This window comes from Narcine bancroftii, chromosome 11 (genome assembly GCF_036971445.1).
Source record: "Narcine bancroftii isolate sNarBan1 chromosome 11, sNarBan1.hap1, whole genome shotgun sequence".
Taxonomy (NCBI): Eukaryota; Metazoa; Chordata; class Chondrichthyes; order Torpediniformes; family Narcinidae; genus Narcine; species Narcine bancroftii.
In genome coordinates, this window is record NC_091479.1 from 14,937,190 (window position 1) to 14,955,121 (window position 17,932).

At 42.7% G+C, this 17,932-nt stretch overlaps 2 protein-coding genes across 3 annotated transcripts in view; both read left to right on the top strand.

The window, feature by feature from the left end:
- LOC138745536 (dual oxidase 2-like) overlaps positions 1 to 8,701 on the top strand; it is a 109,130-nt gene extending 100,429 nt beyond the window's left edge. For both annotated transcript variants that reach the window (XM_069902672.1, XM_069902673.1), the window contains 3 exons: positions 3,780 to 3,935; positions 5,270 to 5,398; positions 8,197 to 8,701. In XM_069902672.1, coding sequence (XP_069758773.1) covers positions 3,780 to 3,935; positions 5,270 to 5,398; positions 8,197 to 8,319 — 408 coding nt within the window. In that variant the 3' untranslated portion in view covers positions 8,320 to 8,701. The remainder of the gene's footprint in view (positions 1 to 3,779; positions 3,936 to 5,269; positions 5,399 to 8,196) is intronic.
- Positions 8,702 to 13,627: 4,926 nt separating this feature from the next.
- scamp5a (secretory carrier membrane protein 5a) overlaps positions 13,628 to 17,932 on the top strand; it is a 71,141-nt gene continuing 66,836 nt past the window's right edge. Inside the window, exon 1 of the mRNA XM_069902682.1 lies at positions 13,628 to 13,673. The gene's annotated coding sequence lies outside the window, so the exon portion shown is untranslated. The remainder of the gene's footprint in view (positions 13,674 to 17,932) is intronic.

A 17,932-nucleotide genomic window follows, 5' to 3' on the forward strand; every position in this document is an offset into this window, starting at 1 on the left:
TCTGGAGATTTTTCCTGTCTGTGCACTGAGATCTCCAGACCAGGCAGTCGTGCAGCCAGAGAGAATGCTCTCCACAGTGTGTGGTAATATGTAATTCCACCACTAAGCCACCAGGGGTCATTCCGGTGACCTTGTCTATAAAGCTGTCCAGAGCTACAGTCTAGCCTTCCAGGTTTGTCCTGCAGAGAGACAAGACCTCTTAGTGTACATATTAATTTATTAAAGCTGTCTTATACTCGCACTGCTGGTGTGGTTATTGTCAGTACACAGTTCATTTGTAGAAATTTTCAAGAGTGGCATACCAAATCTCCTCAAACTCCTCACGATTTAGAGCCGCTGGCAAGCACGATTGCCCCAGGACAGATTCCACCAGAGAAAATGACATAGTTTTCATACCCTCAATGGATATTCAACTCTTGATGCAAAATATACACGTAATACACATGTCTGACACACGTAACAGGAGCTCAAACAAGTATCTTTATTTCATGGTATGTGTGGAATTATGCATACATATTTTTACAGTTCAGTGAGCCATCTTAAAGCATCAATTACACTGGACAACAAACATTCTGTCAAGGTTTGCTTCCTGAAAAAAAAATTGGGGATTATGATTGCAGCAGATTGCAGTCGAAAGGCGTTCAAGAACTGTAATGTTCTACAGTTCAATAGGCAACTTTAAGCTGAACACACAGACTTGCTGCATTGCGTAGGAAGTTGGAGAAACATTCAATGAAATTTTATTGAATCTAGCATTGTTTAATTGCATAATGATGTGTTAGTTCAACTGACCTAAAAATGTTGTGCTGTTGAATTTCATTTGTACTCAGTATCTGACGCCTCTCGTGTCAGTGTCCAACAATAGTTGACCAGCATTGATAGATTCCAGTTGCCCTGATACCATGATTCCATGGCCGCAGTGTCCTGGTGAAACCTTTCACCGTGTTTGTCACTGACCGCACCGAGATCAGCCGAGAAGAAGTCCAAGTGCGAATGCAGAAAATGAATTTTCAATGACATGTTACACTTCATGGTTTTGTAGGCATGAAGTAGAAAAAATATGAAAGGATATCACAAAAATAAAATAGGTTACATCTAAAAAACACCATGTTTTAGGAAAGTTTTAAGGGGATCTACGTGATCAGCAGCCAAAATCCATAAAACACACCGAAATATATCCAGGAAGCAAAATCTTCGTTGTCCAGTGTAATTGTTCACAGCTCATATGACAAATAATATTGCAGTCAGGCTTAATTAAGCATTTGTAGAGCATCTGCATCTGAAAGCTCCTTTAAGAAAGGGTCTCCGTTGTGGGATAAATAGATTTTTTTTCTTCCAAATGCACGGTTGTCTCCCGATTTCTACTGTTGTCATGGCAGCATATGCCCACAGACCACCAACTGGGAGTTGAACAGGTGGATGAGTGGGAAGTAATTCTGTCTTGATGTCAAAACGGCTGTGGATTAATCTCCAAAGACATGAGCGCAAACCAGGTTGACGTTGCAGTACCATATTGAGTGATGCTATGCAGACAGGGGTGGAAATGGCCTTTGGAAGATTATTTTTATTGAATGTTTTCAGATCTGGGAAATTTGCATCCCACTCCTAATTGCCCTTGAGAAGGTGGGAGTGAGCTATTGCTGCAGCTCTTCTAATTAAGCTAATCTCAGAATGCAGTTGGTGAAAGAGTTCCAGAATTTACACTCATCCGTAATGAAAGGTGATGGTATATTTCCAATACACAAAACTCAGCAGGTCATGCGGGATCCATAAGAAGCAAAGGGTAACCAATGTTTCGGGCCTGACCCCTTCGTCAAGGTCTGAGCAAAAAGCAGGTGGGAGCCCGAATAAAAAGATGGAGAGGGGGGGAGCAGAGGAGAAAAGAAGGGGCATGGGGAGGTGCACAGACTCCAAAGATATGGGTGGGAGGACAGCAGAGAGAGAAAAAAGCTGAGGTGATGGGGGAGAGGGTAGCTCTCTGAATGGAGAAGGCAGAGGGGAGCTGGAAAAGAGTAGACAGAGGGAAAGGGAGATGGGGGAATTCCTAATGGAAACTGGAGAAATCGATGTTGATGTCACCTCTTTGAAGAATGCTTAGACGAATGATTGTGTGTGCTGTTTCTCCAATTTGCTGTTCCTCAGTTTGGCAGTGTACGAGACCATGGACTGACATGCCAGTGTTGGAATAGGGTGTTAAATTGGTTGGCTATTGGGGAGTTTCAACACTCACCGTTCATCAAAATCACAGGTGTGAATGAGGCAAGAAAGGTGTTAAATGAATGCGCTTTAAATTTCTCTTTTCTTGGGTCACTTCTATCTCTTACTCAATGTCACTGATCACACCTTCAGTCAAGACTAGGATGAAATGAATGATGTCACAGTTACTATCGTGAGAAAGTCCACATCACAGTGAATCTTTGCACTATTTATATTCTCACCATCTTTCCTTGTGTATTCACTGCTTCCATGGAAAGCAATAGATATGAAAAGCAGGGTTTATTTGATCTTTAAAGTTCTGGTGCTTCCTTATAATTGATAGATTGATTCAAATGATTAACGCAGATGTTTCCTCCTCCACCCCGTTGGATGGTATGTGGAAGAACCAGAACAGATAGAACTCTTAAAGCAGCACGTCCTACTTTGTTTCCTTTGCTTTTGGTCATTTGCATTGAAATGTAAAATCCGCACATTTTCTGGAACCTAGTAAAAAAATTACTCGAATGCATTACAATTATCATTCCTTCAAAAGAAGGAAGGAAGACCCCTTCAGAGACAGCGAGGACTCTTCAGTTGTATCATTGACTGATTGACTATCCTGGGAGACTATTTCCAGAAGCACATGTGGGAGATAGATTCTGCATGTTCAAATCTTGTCCTGCAAAATATGTGGACGCCGGAAAAGTTGCCTTTCTTTCTCCAATGAGTTGCGAGATTCTCCTTCTCAAATATATTTCATCTTGACTGTTGAATTAAATTGAGTTATTATCACATGTACCAAGTTACAGTTAAAAGAAATGCTATTTTGTGTGCTATCCAAGCAAGTCAACTCATGCAGCAGGTAATTCAAGAGCAAATAAACCATGAAATCAATAAAACAACAGTGTAGAGAGCAACGGTTTAGAGAAATGTACAGTTTAAACTGTGCAAGGGTATTGTCTCTTTGGTAGTTGGGGACTTTGTTAACATTTAGGACCAATAACAAGAGGACAGAAACTGTTCTTAAATTTGGAGATTTGTGTTTTCAAGCTCGTGTATCTTTCTACCCAACAGAAGGGGAAGGAGAGAGTATGTCTGGAGTGGGAGACTGAGTTGAAGTCAATGGGACACTGTCAGTGATATTTTGTCATTCAGTGCCATGCAGTTTAGTGATATAAATGGGCAACAGATGAAGTGTCCCTTCACTTAACAGAACCCTCGACAGCATTCTCAAATCAGTCTTGAATCTGTGTGAAATTGTGAAGTTCAGCTGCTTCCCCTCCACCATCAGACTCCTCAACAGGGGCTCATTTAAGGACTCTTTTGCACTTTATTTATTTTCTCTCTCTCTGCATTGCACAGTCAGTTTGTTTACATTTCTTTATTTGTTTCCTTATGCACATTTTTTTGTAATACTGAAAATGAAAAGGAATCTCAGGATTGTATGCTCTCTTGACAATAAATCTGAAATCTGAAAACTTAATTAGACAATCAAAGCTTCTTATATATTTTGTTGTATTTAATAGGTGGTGTATTTTGCTTTTTTTTCCTTTTAATAACTTCATAAATCTCTTTATTCCCAGATCTACTTTATCTGGGTAACTCGAACACAGAGGCAGTTTGAGTGGCTGGAGGACATCATCCGTGAAGTTGAAGCGACTGATAAAAAATGTCTGGTCTCCGTCCATATCTACATCACTCAGCTGGCTGAGAAGTTTGACTTGCGGACCACCATGCTTGTGAGCAACAATTGGGCTTTGGTTTCTATAGATGCAAATTTGAACATTTTTTTAAATTCTGCCCCGCAATCCCACCCCCGCCCACAAACACCATTCTCAAGTCTCTGCAGGTCAATTGCTGAAACTCTCACCCAACATTACAATCCCAATGAATCTTTCTGACCAACAGAAGGGGGAGGAGAGAGTATGTCTGGAGTGGGAGGCAGAGTTGATCGATAGTACACTGCCAGCGATATTTTGTCATTCACTGCCATGTAGTTTAGTGATATAAATGGGCAACAGATGAAGTGTCCCTTCGCTTAACAGAACCGTTGACAGCATTCTCAAATCAATCTTGAATCTGTATGAAATTGCGAAGTTCAGGAACAGCTGCTACACCTCCACCCTCAAACTCCTCAACAATAAACTCAATCAGAGATTCATCAAAGCACTTTTTCTTCAGAAGTCTCATATCCCATTCAAACAAGTGGAAACTCAGTCGTACCTCTCCTGGCATTATCCTGACTCACACCAGATCTCATTCATCCATGTTCACCAGCTCCAATCTGTGGTGATATGAAATTCCACCACTAGGTCACCAGGGGGCATCCCAGTGACCTTGTCTATAAAGGAGTCCAGAGCTACAGTCTAGCCTTCCAGGTTCATCTTGCAGAAAGACAAGACCTCTTAGTGTACATATTAGTTTATGAAAGCTGTCTTATACTCGCACTGCTGGTGTGGTTATTGTCAGTATAGAACCAGGTGGTAAGTCTGCGTCCAGAGCATCGGAACTCGGATGGGTGGGCGGCCAGGACTTGGGCGATAAACTGTGTTCAGGGGTGGGTGGCTGGGGGCAAAAATAAGGAGTCGATTTTTACACGGTATCAATTATTACACAAGTATATATGGTGTTCTTTTGTCTAACCCCACCCCCACATAATTGCCCTTAGTGCTAATTCTTTTCCACACCATCCTTGTTCAGGCAGGTCCAGCAGTAATAAAGGAATGCAACATGAGGCAGGACCTGTTGGGGGGGAGGGATGGGTGTAGGGTTTGGATGGAAAGCATGGAATACACTGAACCACATCTGTCATTTGGGAATGTCCGTAGCAGAGAAGAAAGTGGGAATAAACCCCTGCACACCTGATTGAAACTGCTTGAAGAGACTTCGGATCATCCCAGAATGTCCATTAGGAGGAAGGACATACATATTCCTTGCTCTCTGACTCTCCATTGGGTGCACCAATTAACATTTGCTTGGCTATGAAGTGTACGTGATGATTTATTAATTGTACTTTTGCTCTCATTCTGGACATCAGTAAATGATGTTTTTTTTTAAATTATTTTTGCTGTAGTACATCTGTGAACGTCACTTTCAGAAGATCTCTAACCGTAGCTTGTTTACTGGATTGCAATCCATCACACACTTTGGACGGCCCCAATTTATCCCTTTCTTCAGTTCACTTGTGGATGTGCATCCTGAGGTGAGTGGCGGTAACCAGTTTTCACATGGAAAATATTGCAGTTTCCTAACACTTCAGAAATGTGCAGCTTTGATAACATTTTTTCTTATCTTTTCCAATATTTTTAAATCAAAAAATACGGAAAAAACATAAGAATACATGGTGGTAAACCACTCTATGTATATATTTATCTGTCTGGGCACAACCACAGGCACCTCCCACAGACTCCTGAATAAAGGTGATTGTTCCTCAGCCCCTCCTCAGGTCGGGACAGTCAACCAGCACGGTCGTGCCTTCATTCTGTTGTGAATAAAAGCCGATCGGTTTGATCAGCTTCAATCTTTTGGAGTCATTGATGGGGCATCATACATATTAAAAGTCAAAAAATTACACTTTCACTGAGATCATACCATTTCATCCAAGGTACCCCGCATTCTCAATCAAACAAATTATATTACAAAAAGAAAATCTAAACACATTACCAAAAATGAAGCTGTTTGGCAAAGAGAGGGGGAAAAAACTCCTTATCAGAGAAATAAATTACCTTATAAGTCAACACCTCTGCATTAATATCAAATCAAAGATTTTGAAAGTAATTTGAACAGGGTCCCCACGGTGTTTGAATGTTAAATTCAAATTGGAAATTGAGCATCTAATCTTCTCTAAAATTAAACATGGCATAATGTGACGTGATGAAATTTTATAAATGAACTTTATTGTGTGTGTGTGTGTGTGTGTGTGTGTGTGTGTGTGTGTGTGTGTGTGTGTGTGTGTGTGTGTGTGTGTGTGTGTGTGTGTGTGTGTGTGTGTGTGTGTGTGTGTGTCTGTCTGTCTGTCTGTCTGTGCTTGTCTTTGAATGTCTTAAACACTAAATTATATTGTTGGGGTACTATCCTCAGAGCTGGAAGCAACTTTAACCTGTTTGATTCAGGTATAAAACACAGAAGTCTGCAGAAACTCGAGAAACTCAGCAGATCAAACTGTGTACTTTTTATATAGAAAGATAAAAATATAGCTGCACGATAGCAGTCCAAAAATCTGGACAGCTTGGGGGTTGGGTCGGTCCGGATTTTCCAGATTCTCGGGCAGTACTTTTAAAATTCAAATTTAAGGAGGAGTAAAGAAGAGATGAGCAGGTAAATTTTGATAGTTTGTTCATTAGCAAATACATCATGCTTCCTTTCTCAAAATGAGGAGTTTTAAAGAAAAATAAAGTCAATTAGCGTGGTCACTTGTTGCCGCTGTGCATTTGTAACGCTTATGCATGCATGCACGCAAATGTCTGCTAAGCTTAAAAAGTTTGACAGTTTAGGTAAAGGCCAGATTTTTGGGTGGTTGGTATCTCTGGTATCTGGATTTTTAGACACACACATCATATATAGCAAAGAGCAAAGATTTGGAGCCCAAAACATTGGTTATGTGTCTTTATCTTTGCTATAAAGAGTACACTGTTTGACCTACTGAGTTTCTCCAGTATTGAGTTTTTACTCTGTATGCTTCAGGTCACAGATCAACTTATCCTTGTAAAGAGCTACTCAAGAAAGGGTAAAGTTAGAACGTCTGCAGACGTTGTGATTGTAGTAAATACACAAAATTGTTGGAGAAAATCAGCAGGTCCTGCTATGAGGAAGGGAACCAGGCCTGAAATGTTGGTTATGCAGTATCTCTTCTATGGACGCTGCTGAGTTTCTCCAGCACTTTTGTGTATTTGCTCAAAATGGGTCATTTGAAGTAAATGAGAGCCCACCAGCTTCCACTGTAGATTGAGGAAAGGTTTGGCTTATAAAAGGACAATAGAATCTCACAGGAAATGCTGGACAATATCTTGCCACCAAATTCAGAAGATATAGGAGCAGAAGTAGGCCCATTGGCTCAACGAGTCTGCTCCACCATTCGAATGATGAGCTGATCTATCCTCCCACTCCCCAGCCTTCTCCCTGTAACCCTCTGCCTCAAAAGCACCCAGCGACCTCGTTTCCACAGCCGCCTGTAGCAACGTTCCACAGACTCACAACGACCCTCTGACTACAGACATTTTTCCTCATCTCCATTTTAAATTTATCCTCAAGTTGTGCCCTCTTGTCCTAGACTGCCCTACGAAACATCCTGGCCACATCTACTCTGTCCAGGCCTTTCAGCATTCAAAATGCCTCTGAGGTCCCCCTCATCCTTCTGTACTCCAGAGCTGACAATCATTCCTCATCTGCTAACCCTTTCATTCCTAGTATCGTTCCAGTAAATCTTCTCTGAACCCTCTCCAATGCCAGCACATCTTTTCTCAAAATCATACGCAATACTCCAAGTGAGGTCTCAACAGTACTTTATAGAGTCTCAACATTACATCCCTGCTCTGATATGCTGTTCCTCTAGAAATGAAATCCAACACTGCATTCGCCTTCCTCACCTCCGACTGAACCTGGAGTAGGGTATCCTGCATAAGGACTCCCAAGTCCCTTTGCACCTCTGAATTTAAAGTTTTCTCATTGTGATTGGTATGGTATTTGGACAAACATATTTTGCATGTGTGCAGTTTTAACATGAAATTTTGAGGTGTGGAGAAAACTTGATGGCATAAAATATTCATGATGTTTTACCTTACACCGTGGACCATTGGTCTTCTCAATTTTTATTTCTCATTGTCATGATCTCTGACAATGAGAAAGAAAAATTCAGAAGACCATTGTATAAAACTGATGTAAAACTTTGCAGCTGTTAAAGAGGGTGTCAGTCAGATGGCATTTATTTGAATTGATCCAGGGTAGTTGAAAGAATTGTGAAGTCCTTCCTGGTGTAATTTTCTGTCCACTATTATTGACCAGACTTCCAAGATCGGGGTGTTTAGCTGTGGACCTCCCGGAATGACCAGAAATGTAGAAAAAGCCTGCAAGCAAATGAACAAGCGGCATAAAATCCGCTTTCAACATCACTATGAGAACTTCTAACCTAACAGAACTTCTACTCAAACTTCTGAGAAAGTCACCCTTATTAATCATTTGGAAAGACACGTAGTGTGGTTTGAAAATGTTTGTCTCTCTCTCACTTACCTGAGCACATGGCGGTTTATGTTGTCTATCGGTTTACCTAACTTGCATTGGGGTCTATAAATCCGACTTTTTTCCTTAGAAAATGATTTTCTGATTGTCAACATCTGTACAGAAATAAAAAAGGTGTGCTGCCAAATGATTAGCTGAAATGATGCAGGCTTTCCAATGAACAAATTAGGCACAGATGTGAGAGAAGTTTGCCTTTTGAATTGTGAATTGTTGGACAAGATCTGGAATAAAATGTCCTCTTTGTGCCATTAAATTTAGTTTTAACTCTTAATACCACTTGTATTTATGTGGATCCACCTTCAACTCCAAGAGCTCAACAAAATTGGAGCAGGACTCAGCCATCAGACCCTTTAAGCCTTCAATATCATCATATCTAATCTATACTGGCCTCAACTTCTCTTCTGTGCTGTTCCCCATTCCCCTCTACACCTGATCCACCTCCACCTATCGGCAGAGAATTTCCAGAGATTCACCACCCTGAGTGAGAAGGAATTTATCCCCCTGTCTCCTTTCCTCCAGCTCTCCACCCACCTCTCTCTCTCTCTCTCTCTCTCTCTCTCTCTCTCTCCATTCAGAAAGCTACCCTCTCCTCCTATCTCCTGCCCTCCCACACATATCCACCTATGACCTCTTGCCTTGTGCCCCTTCCCCTCTTCTCCCCAATCTTTTGATTCGGTCACCTGGCTGATTTTTCCTCACACCTTGACGAAGGGATCAGGTTATATCCCTTTGCTTCCTATAAGCGCTGCATGACCTGCTGTGTTTCTCCAGCACCGTTGTATTTCTCTATACCTCAGTCTTAAATGGCCATCCCTTTGTTTGTAGTTACATCTTCATGTTCAAGGCTCTCCCACTGGTGAAAGTATCCCCGCATCTACTCTGTCAACCCCTTATGAACATATCTGTTTGAATAATCTCATCCCTCATTGAATTCCAAGGAAATACAGACCAAACTATTTAGTGTCACTTGGTATGACAACCCTCTCATTCCTTGGAATTAATCTGGTGAATATCCAATGCTAATTTTAGGTAAGGGTATCGAAACTATATGCAGTGTTCCCAATGATACCTCACCAATACCATGTGCACTCCTAACAACACAACTTCCCTCTTTTTACACTTCAACTTCTTTACAATGAAGGTTGAAAATCTGGGATTGTAAAATGGTAATCTGAATCTCTTATACAAATGGGAAGGTAATATTTCAAAATGATGTAAGAAGCTTCGGAAGGAGAGACGTGTGCACCCACAGGTTTCTCGTTGAAGTAAAATCTGATAAACAGGTTGCACAAGAAGGAGGTAATCTGCAGTTTTGACTCAAGGCGGAAAATTAGAGCAATGCCCTTAATATATCATGTTCAAAAGACGGAAAGATAAATAATATGTTTCAATCCAGGAAGTTAAAGAAAAATAACATATCAGGGTGGCCAACCTTTAATTTTTAATCTAGACATACATAGAACAATTACAGCGCAGAAACAGGCCACCTCGGCCCCTCCAGTGAAAAATTATTTTATTGTCATTGTCTCGTAAAAATAGCTAATGAAACACAAAAAAAAAAGCTGCCTAAAAATCCAGTACTACACAATTAGTTACTGGAGTTTAGACAGGGTGCAGTACGTCAGGTTACAACAAGATGTTAAAATATCCATCATTCAGATGGAGAAGAACGAGTCTGCCGCGGAATACACGCGCCACCATCCCAAATCAGATTCAATGACCCCCCAAGGACCAAATGTTATAAATTCCACTGGTGTTAGGGAGAGTGCAGTCACAGTTCATGGAGCGAAGATGCTATTGAAAGTATTTGGATCAATTTGCAGTTGGCATTCCACGTGCAGCGCAACATTCTAGGACACTCCACTGAGAAAAGGAAAGTGGAAATAGACCAGAGCTTGCCTGAGCTTTCATGGAGGAATGTCCGTAAACTTTTACAAAACTGCTTTTTTCTTAATATATCGAACATTTCGGCAGGAAAATATTGGAGATTCCAATGAACTACGACACTGGAAAATTCTTCCAATACTCAGCAGGTCAGGCAGCTTATGGAATGGAATACAGAATTTATATTTCAGGTCCATGATTCTTAATATCAGAGGATCTTTCCTGGACCCAACATACTAATGGCATCGTGAAAATAAGCCTCATCTCAGGACTCTTAATTTTGCACTTCATTGATTTCTTTTTTTACCACTGTCAGTTTGTTTACATTGTTTTAGCTTGAGTCAGGGGTTTTTTTTTTGCTTTGTTAATAATTGGTAATTCTGCCTTACCCGCAGGTAAAAGAAATCTCAGGGTTGTATGTGATGTCATGTATGTACCCTGAAATTTTAATCAGAGCAGAAAATATTAGATGTGTTTTAAACGGTGTAGAGAAGTGACAGTACCAAGGGGAAGGTCGTGGACAATAAATACCATGTCGTTTTTGAGTTTAGAGAAAATTAGACATAATGTCAGAAAACGTAAGATCGTGTGTGATAAGACATGGGGTTCATTTATGGTTTATTACCACAGTTTGAATAATTAAGGTACAAGGATGTGGTAGAGTGGTATGCTTTGCCAGACCTCTGGAGGTCGCCACTCAATCCCAAGGCTGCTAATATTAATTCAACCTTGTTTAGGAGGAGGGGTTAGAGCAATTGTGTTTTTTTTTTGCTCAGGACAATAAATACTTATGGGTTTGTCATCTCTGGCGTGTGACCTGGTATGGAACTTGGGTTCACTCCTCATGGAAAAGAGACCCAGCTGTTCCATGTGTTGGGCTTTATATCCCCCTTCCAGCTAGAGGGATTGGCCCCGATATGCCTAAACTAGGGAAGGCGATCAAAGGAGTCGGTGGCGATTAAAGGGACCAAAGGCAAGGTGAACGCTCAGTGGGTAGCCTTGATTCCGACCAGGTTTCTGGCAGTGAAGTCACATGACTCTCCATACTACACTCACCCTTGTGTACCTCCACATTCAGCTTCTCCAATGGTGAATTGCTGAATGAAAGACACTCATTTGAAAGATGTCCGTGTCACCTGCTGCTTCACCTGGATGGACTGATTTGGGAGAAGGGCAGGTAGAGGTGACATCTCACAGCTCCAGAACTGGATTATAACCTGGGTTTAATCCATTATAACCCTACCTCAAAATTCAAAATTCTGATTTACTGAGAGAGTACATACATTACGTCACATATAACCCTGAGATTGTTTTTTTTTGACTCCAGGTGCAAAAAAGTCTATACTCAAGATGATGTAAATCAATAAAGAAATGAAAACAAACTGACTGTGCAATGCATGGATTGGTGAACTAATGGCGAGGTGCACCAGTTTTAAATTTCAATATTTTTTTACCTGTTTATTTTCCTTGATTTTATTTTTGCCGATTGCTGGAGGCTGCCAGATTCTTGAATTCCAGAAAACAGGGATTTTACTGTAATTGACTCCTAATATACATTTCTAAATGATATAATGACATCGGGAGCCAATAACCCACTTGAAACATTTTAGAACCCTGACCAGCAATGCCAGTGCACTGAGCACATCGAGCTTGCATGGGTGACATCAATCTCCTGAAAGCCTAAATGGCGACTCACTGCAAAATGTAATCATGCAATTAACTATTGGAATGAACCACACACAAGAAAGGAAGCCTTAGCAGCCTGGGAATGTGCTGCATCTATATTATTTAAAAAGATCAACTCAATTCAAGTCAAGTTTATTGTCATCTGATTATACAAGTACATCGTGATGAAACAGCATACTCTGGTCCTCGGTGCAAAACACACAACCAGACGTAACTTACACACAGACAAACAATTCATATGCAGGACAAGCATTTCATTTATGCATATAAATAGTGATTGTGAGAGTCTCAGGGGGTTAGTGTGAGCAGTTCCTTTGGTCATTCAACATTCTCACTGCCCATCAGAAGGAGCTGATCCTCTTTCCTGGTAATGCTGGCTCTAATACTTGCAAGATCATTGATCACTTGGGAAATCTGTGGCACTTACAGTGCGCTCATATTGTTTGGGATAGAGACACTTTTTTTTCTTTTATATGGCCCTGTGCTCCACAATTTTAAATTTCATGAGAACCAATGAACCAAAGTACACTGCCTTACTTTTCATTCACTTGTAGTGGCTACTACGGTCGAGTCACGAAAGAAATACAAACACATGCCAGAGTAGTCAACTCAAGACTGATTTATTCAGAGTTTACAGGCTTCTTTTACACACCCCATGTCCCGGGCTCCACTTGATGAGGTGGGACGTCACTGCGAGATTGCTGTCGATCCACAGGACCGGCAGGTTCAAATCTAGCCTCGTAAGTGTCCCGCCCCTTTCGGCGGGGGACTCGACGTGCCGTTCCTCGGCACTGGGTATCCCTCGCGGGCGGACCATTAGGTGAGTAGGCAGGTGTCCGCATTCGGGTTCCGCACGCCCGCAGAACCGCGCCGGCTCGCGTTGCCACGTCGTGCGCCCGCTCGGCCCGCTACCCACTATTGTGTTAACATTTTTAATTTTAATATAAGATGGTTACAATATGAATGGGTGCTTCTGAAAAACACTGAATTTCATGACCATAAATTCTGATTCGGACATATTCGTGCAATAAATTCGGATTCGGACGTATTCGTGCAATAAATTCTCATTCGGGCGTATTCGTGCAATAAATTTGGATTCGGGAGTATTCGTGCAATAAATTTGGATTCGGGCGTATTCGTGCAATAAATTCTCATTCGGACGTATTCGTGCAATAAATTCTCATTCGGACGTATTCGTGGAATAAATTCGGATTCGGACGTATTCGTGCAATAAATTCGGATTCGGATTTAACCTCATACTTTATCTCTGTAGCTGAGCAGTTGTATTAGTTTAACCGGTGTGGGGCCCATCTAACTGATTCCATTGCTACCTGCTTTACCTGTCCAGGTGAGCATCCTGGGAGAGAGAGAGAGAGAGAGAGAGGGGGGGGGGCGGGGACTGGGTTGCCACGGCAACCGGCGAGTGACTGGTGCTGAGGCTGCCAGATCTCGCGGGAGGGCCCCTGAGTTCTCGCGAGAGCCGGCTGCGGGGACAGGGTCAGCGCCCGGCGAGGAACCCGGCACACGAGTCAGGCGCCGAGAGGGAGAGGCGGCGGGCGGTGGATCGATTAGCATGAAATAGCGCGGCTTTGGGGGGTTTGGGGGGGGGTTTGGGGGTGGGAGGGGGGAAGAGGGTCGCAATTTTCCCCCGACACACCTGCGGCGGCTGGAAGGTAAGGCGGAGACCGCGGACTGGGCCCGGCCTAGCAACCGGCCTAGCAACCGGCCCTGCAGGGAAGGCGCAGAGTCCGATGGGGGGGGGGGGGGGGATGGGGGGAGATGGGGGGATGATGAACGGGGGATGGTGAACGGGGGATGGGGGGAGGAGGAGGATGGGGGGAGATGGGGGGAGGATGGGGAGATGGGGGAGGATGGGGAAGGATGATGAAGCGGGATGGGGAGGATGGGGGGAGGTTGGGGAGGAGGATGGGCAAATGGGGGAGGAGGATGGGGGGATGATGAATGGGGATGGGGGAGGAGGAGGATGGGGAGATGGGGGGATGATGAACGGGGGATGGGGGGAGGAGGAGGATGTGGGGAGATGGGGGGGAGGACGAGGATGGGGAGATGGGGGAGGAGGATGGGGGGAGATGGGGGGATGATGAACGGGGGATGGGGGGAGGAGGAGGATGGGGGAGGTTGGGGAGAGGAGGATGGGGGGATGATGAATGGGGAGGAGGAGGATGGGGGAGATGGGGGCAGGAGGAGGATGGGGTGATGGGGGGAGGATGGGGAGATGGGGGAGGATGGGGAAGGATGATGAAGCGGGATGGGGGAGGATGGGGGGAGGTTGGGGAGGAGGATGGGCAAATGGGGGAGGAGGATGGGGGGATGATGAATGGGGATGGGGGAGGAGGAGGATGGGGAGATGGGTGGAGGTTGGGGAGATGGAGGAGGATGGGCAAATGGGAGGAGGAGGATGGGGGATGGGGAGGAGGAGGAGGATGGGGATGGGGAAGGATGATGTAGGGGGATAGGGGAGGAGGATAGGGAATGGGGAGGGGGATGGGGGAATGGGGAAGGATGATGAAGGGGGGATGGGGAATGGGGAGGAGGATGGGGGAATGGGGAAAGATGATGAAGGGGGATGGGGGAGGAGGATGGGGAATGGGGAGGATGATGGGGGATGGGGATAAGGGGGATGGGGAGATGGGGGAATGAGGGGGAGGATGATGGGGGAATGAAGGGGAGGATGATGGGGGATGGGAGAGGATGAGGAGGATGGGGGATAGGGAGGAGGATGGGGATGGGGAAGAGGATGGGGATGGGGAGGAGGATGGGGAATGGGGTGGAGGATGGGGATTGGGGAGGATGATGGGGGAAGAATGATGGGGATGGAGGGTGGATGGGGGGAGAATGATGGGGATGGAGCGAGGATGGGGGGGAGAATGATGGGGATCGGGGGAGACATCATGCAGTGGAGACAAGCTGTACAGGATAACCTTGCATTAACACCGAAGCATGCCACCACTGAAGGTTAAAAATCAGACAATTTTAAGATTAATGGACATCGGTGTAGTTTTATTTCCATAAACCTGCCCTGGAAGTTTTATTTCCATAAACCTAAATACTTGCAGCTCATTAACAGTGGATGGAACTGTGGCTATTTATTTTGATCAGCTTCGGAATGTAAATTTCACATCAATGTGTGTGTGAAAGGCCAAATGGTCTTTTTTTTAAAAAAAAAAAGGGTGCATCTTCTGTGAGTGTGGGTGGAGAATTGGATGCAATATGGGAGACCGAAGTATGGATGTGTTCTCATGACTTTGAGACTGTTTGATTAGGGATTTATTTTATTAAACCTGGTTATGATCTCAGTAGAAGAAGGAAGGAACTGAGGCTGTTCTCTTAAATTATTGTGTGCTCCGGCCCCTTTTGGCCTTGTAATGGTTTTTTTTAAAATTGTTTTATATCAAAATTTTATATCTAACGACAAATTTGCTTCTAATTTGAACGTTTAGAATGGAGTGACACTCTACCATCATGATGTCATCAACCAGATTGATTTCCACCCCCGCCCTCCCCCCACAAAGCCTCATATTCAATGTTGGCTGCACAAGCTGTCGTGGTCCAGCACTCTTGTCAAATTTTAACAGTTCAGAGAACATTAGAGTCAATAGTTCATGTTTAATTCTGCTTTTTCTCTTTTAAAAAAAAATATTTTATTTTATTTTATTTTAGAAACCACTACATTCAATTAATAAAGAATTCTACATATAAAATTTGCTTTTTCTCTTCAGAAATTGGCTAATCTGTTGTATGTTTCTAGTTTCTGTAATATCTTGTATTTACTTTTTAAAAAAATTAAAACTGGATACTTTAAAAGCTTTGCAAAATAAGATTTATATATCAGATAGAAGGGCCGATATGGCCTGTTTCCGTGCTGTAATTGTATATGATTAGAACTTTTAATTGATTTCTTCTTTGCATACGGGAAGATAAACTTTACTCTTGAGCTTAGTTGTGAGAGTAAATGAGGACAACTGTTTATTTACATGCAACTACGACTAATCTGAGTGTCCTTGTGGTATTAGAATTCTGTAAGTTTCCCAGATCCATTGCTGCCATTTCTCCTGGCCAAGTTTGCTTGATGCTTGCTTTCTGTGCTAAAAATATACACCAACTTGCATTCTTGAAGGCCTGCTGTGTTCACCTCCCTTTATTCATTAATAATTAAATATTTTAGATCATGGACTTTGTACTTGAAGGAAGATAAAAACATTATTTGGCTTTTTCTGTCATCTTGCAAGGCAGAGAAAACCATGACTTGCAATATTACAACAGGGATATTTATCAATGCATACAAATAATTGACGTGCTTATTATAATTCAGTCCTCTATGAAATAAGTATTTATTGGACATAATGGTGCCTGTTTAATTCCTGATAACCCACAACATTGATGAATGAGAGGATGTACTGTCTTGTAACAAAGAAGAATTAGTCCATGGTGATGTGATTGTTTTGGTTGTGAGCTGAAGCTATTTGCTTTCTTCACAAGTGTTGTAAACAGCATGGAATAGTTTCATACAGTGCGTCTTCTTTATACTCTGCAAATACTTTTCTCCCCAGAAACAAGTAGTTTGCCAAGTCCGCACTTGTGTTTTACAGTGGGAGTTGTTGAGTTGTCTGGCTTCATACAGTAATATAGTCCAAAAGTTGCCTCTATTCACTGTTTTGACCAATGCAGTAAATTAGCTTAAAAGCCACTGTTTTTGTATACGAAATCTTGCGAATTGAATTTTATCCCGTATTTCGTTCTGGGCAGCAAATTCTTAGATTGTTGGACCAGAATTTCAGTCCTGCAATAAAACCACAATGCTGGAGAAACTCAGCAGACCAAGCAGTATACTTTATAGCAAAGATAAAGATGTTTATAACCAACATTTCGGGCTTCAGCCCTTCATCAAGATAACGAACTGTCGATAAAGATACAAAACCAATGTTTCAGGCTTGCACCCTTCATCAAGGTATAACAAAATGTAGGCAGGTGCCAAGCCCAAAACATTGGATATTTATCATGTTTGCTATGTAAAGTACACTGTTTGACCTGTTTCTTTAGCATTGTATTTTTACTTCAACCACAGTGTCTGTAGACATTCATTTCAGTTCTGCACTTTTTTTAAACTTGAAGATACTGTATGTAAAATGTGGGGTGGAGGGAAATGAGAGGCAGCCTGCATGGAAGATGTACTCTAAAATGAAGTTTTAATGTTGGTCATAACAGAAATCTTTCTCGTGAGCACAACTGACTGAATTGTGAAAACATCTGCCTGCTATTAAGATGAGTTATTCTTGACGCGAGTCCAGTTGGACTCATTGAACCACTGATGTGGACCCATGTCAGATCAGATTTCAGATTTAATACCAGAGTGTAGTAGGCCAAGAGACTGCGTGGTTAGATGGGCCGAATCGCTTCTCCAGTCATCCTACACAAGATGGCGTGGGCCCCCCTTCCCTTCCGAGGAGAAGCCCGCGATTGCCCGGGGGACAGCGCCACTTATGTGTTGCGTGCCGGTGGAACTGACGCACTGACATCACTTCCTAAGCCAGCGTGCCTCTCACAGGAAGTGGGTGGTCTGGAGCGGTGTGATGAATTCAAAATAAAGTTCGGTTACTGGTTCACTTGGTGCTGTGTGGACATCTCCATTTTGGTAGTGCTGCCGTAAGGAGACACTACCAGAGTATATACATAACATCACATCGAACCTTGAGGTTTTTTTTTGCTGCTGTGGAAATAGTTCATTTTGCACAATTCAGTGGTGCAAATTCATGGATAAATACAGCTTTTATTTCATAGTCATTCAGTAGATGTTGGCATACAGTAATCATTTTATTTTAATCGAGAGGAATTACTTGATTTGGTTGCAAATGGCTCTATGCATGAACAGAAAATGATGGAAATGTTCATCAGGTTAATTTGCATCAGTGGG